Below are 3,523 nucleotides of genomic sequence, written 5' to 3'. Positions count from 1 at the left end.
AGAATAAGTGTTATTACTTTGCATGCATGGCTAAGCAAGCTGATCCCTCGATAGTTGCCGCAATCAAGCTTGTCTTTCTTCTTGTAAATTGGTGTGATGATAGCCCTCCCCCAGTCATCTGGGAAAATTTCGCTGTCCCATATTTTGGTGCATAGCATATGTAGGATTTCGATCCCTGCGCTCCCAGCTGCTTTGAGTTCTTCAGCTGTGATGTTGTCATATCCCGGGGCTTTGCCATCTGACATCTTTTTAACGGCACTTTCAATTTCCTCTCGTAGGATGTCTGGTTCTTTCTTGCAGCTGGGCATCTGGGGAACACTTTGTGTTAGCTCCTCATCTGTTGGGTTCTTTTTATTGTATAGTTCTTGAAAGCTTTCTTTCCACCTATCCTTTACTTCCTCTGATTCAGTAAGAATCTGTCCATCTTTATTTTTGACTGTTTGCATTCTGATAGAGGCTTTTCTTGTAATTTTCTTGATGGTTGAGTACACTTCTTTTGTCTTTGCAGCCTGATGTGCATTGTCAACTTTTTTGCACAGGTCTTTGAGCCACTGATCTCGGCATCCCTTGACTTTTCTTTTTATTTCACGACTTAAGAAGTTGTATCTACTTCTCTTGGTTGGGTCCTTTATTTTTTCTTGCTTTGCTCTACTTCGTTCATTTGCCAGTTGGATGACTTCCTCGCTAATCCATGGCTTTTCTTTGTGTCCTTTTTTGTATCCAAGGACTTTCTTGGATGTTTCGTTGAATGCTGTCTTGATTCCTTCCCACATAGTTTCAGTATCTGTGTCTGGTTGCTCCAGCAGTGGGGCAAATCTACCCCTATTTCCACCTCATAGTTTTTCCTGTGTTCTGGGCTTTTTAGCCTGAAGATGTCATAATGTTTCGGGTAGTTTGGTTTCTTTTTGGCATGGAATTTCAAGCGTATATTTGTTATCACGAGTTGATGATCTGATCCTACATCTGCACTAGGGAAGCTTCTCGCATTGGTTACAGAGGTCTTCCACCGGTTGCTGATAATAATGTAGTCTATTTTGTTGTGCGTCTTTTGGTCTGGCGACTCCCATGTCCACTGTCGGCTGTCCTTCTTCTGTTTGAACATTGTGTTGGTTATAAAAAGGTTGTTTACTGCACAGAAGTTGAGCAGCTTTTCTCCTCTGTCATTCCTTTGCCCATAACCATGGTTTCCTATAACGTTCTCCCATTGTGTGCAATCACATCCAACTTTTGCGTTTAGGTCTCCCATAACAAGTAGGATGTCATTTTTTGGAGTCTTATTGATAGTAGTTTGTAGAAGGTCGTAGAATTCTTCTACCATTTCTTCTGAGTCGGCTGTATTGGGTGCATAAACCTGTAATACAGTCATGGCGCCATTTTGGGTCTGGAATCTAGCTGATAAGAGTCTTGCAGAAATTGGGTTGTACCCTAAGAGGGCATTTTGTGCCTTCTTGTTAAGTAGAATTGCAACTCCGGCACGATGTATGGAGTCGTTTCCGGAGCACAGAATTTTGTATCCTTTTGAAATGAATTCTCCAGAATCAATCCAGTGAGTTTCGGCGATTCCCAGTATTTCCCATTTGTACTTCTCTATCTGATTCAATAGAATTTCAAAGTTGCCAGTCTGGTACAAAGTTCGAACATTCCATGTTCCAATACCTATAGTTTCTTTGGCAGATAGTAGTGCCGCCGTTCCCAATGGTTTATCAACACCAGCCCGGCTAATTGGGGGTCGACTTGGTGCTAGTCCCGCTTTGGTCTTAATTTTGGGAAGACCATCAAATCTTCCAATTGGATTTAGGGTTGCTGCGTCATTCTGTTCTACATGTTGTAGATCCATTGGTAGAAGTGGCTGGTTAATAGCAGGGCTTTAACCCTGGTGCTGTAAAGGCTCTTCATTGTAATGCAGTTTTGCTCAAAAGTAAGCTAGGCGGATGAGCGGTCCTCTCCTAGCCACCCTGATCTGTCCGTAACTTCCTGCACTAGTCAGAAAGTTAACAACCCCCGCCAACTAGAAGGTAGATCAGGACGTTTACCCGTATTCGCACAAGTCGGTCGTCCCCTCACACTATGCTAAACTACATGTTATATGCTACATACTATGCTACACTACATGCTACATGCACTATGCTACCAGGGACGGTCTCCTCCTTGTTGTCCGTAAATAGTATTATTATTATAGTATTATTAATGCATACATTATCATTAAATACAAACATGCGTAATAATTTTATCTGATAGAACATCAAAGCATGTAGTTTTCAATACATTAATGTTTTCAGCTTCACAAGTTTTTTGGCAGTTGATGCAGAAAAGAAGAGCCAGAGGGACAGATGAAAGAGGAGAGGGAGAGAGGAAAGAGAGTGGCTAAACAGATGGAGCCAAGGGGGGACAACGAAGAAGAAAATGCTCAAAAATAATTAAATAAAATGAGTGATTACTCTTTCATAAATTAAGGATTTGGTAAACTTATCATGATAAAAACTCGGGAGGGTGAAATGTATTTGCAAATTGATTATTGCAATGTTAATCATAAATCTTAGTTATTAAAGTCCAAAAATTACTAAGCACAGCCTAAATTATCATATCTCATTTACATATAATATAATAATGCTTTACAGCAGTACAAAAGATATTTCTACTTGATTACATTAGTGTTTTGAATCTCTATCGCAATCCAACATGTATTTGATATAAATACCACATTTATAAACTGCCAAAAAATCACCGCTTTATCATTTTACGAAACGCGAAAGACGGATGACTGCTAGTGCCTTTCAATATACGACCCAATATTTTCATGATTTCGTTTCTACTAAATTCTAGTTACGTTATGTCTAATAACATCTTTGGCTCATTGTTGCCAGATTGGCATGGGCATTTGTTTAAGGCCCAAAAAAAAAATATTGTTGTGTTGCCCTCAAGTGGAAAAATGGGAAATTTGGGTAGGACGGTCGGATTATTATTATTATTATTTTTTTTTTTTAAACCTTCAGTTTTTAAAAATCCCCTCAAATATTAAATAATGCTTGTTCAATTAGGGAACATTTGTCAATTTTGACTTCTTGTTAGACAACAATTAAAGACTAGTCTTACAATAAAATATTAATTTTAAGTGAAAAACATTGAGTTTTTGAACAAATCTGTAAAAATTGCGACCCTGATTTTTCAGGATTTAGGGTAGGACGGTTGAGGGCAACACAACAATTTTTTTTTTTTTTTTGGCCTAATTTGCATATGCATGAAGTTGAGTTAGTCATGTTAGTTGATACAATAAATTATTATTTTTGTTTCCGACTTTTCTTCTTACGGAAAAATATTTGACATCTAGTTCTGCAGATTAATCCATTTTGGGGGCAAAATTGAGCCCAAGGTCATACAAACTACAGAATCATCATCATCATCAGGCGACCTACAAGCTCTCTCCAACTAATGCGATCTTGGGCAAGCGAAACAATTTTGTTTGGCTGCAGCATCCCTTCAGTATCTCTCAGGAGGTGCTGGACATACTGTAAGTACAGTGTGC

At 38.9% G+C, this 3,523-nt stretch overlaps 1 protein-coding gene across 1 annotated transcript; it reads right to left on the bottom strand.

The window, feature by feature from the left end:
* Positions 1–628: 628 nt before the first annotated feature.
* Positions 629–1,837, bottom strand: LOC140172496 (craniofacial development protein 2-like). Its single transcript, XM_072195642.1, has one exon. The coding sequence runs from the start codon at positions 1,835–1,837 to the stop codon at positions 629–631; it is 1,209 nt and encodes a 402-aa protein (XP_072051743.1).
* Between the last annotated feature and the right edge of the window lie 1,686 nt (positions 1,838–3,523).

The sequence above is a fragment of the Amphiura filiformis genome, chromosome 16 (assembly GCF_039555335.1).
Source record: "Amphiura filiformis chromosome 16, Afil_fr2py, whole genome shotgun sequence".
NCBI classification, from domain to species: Eukaryota; Metazoa; Echinodermata; class Ophiuroidea; order Amphilepidida; family Amphiuridae; genus Amphiura; species Amphiura filiformis.
This window is presented reverse-complemented; position numbering and strand designations above follow the sequence as displayed.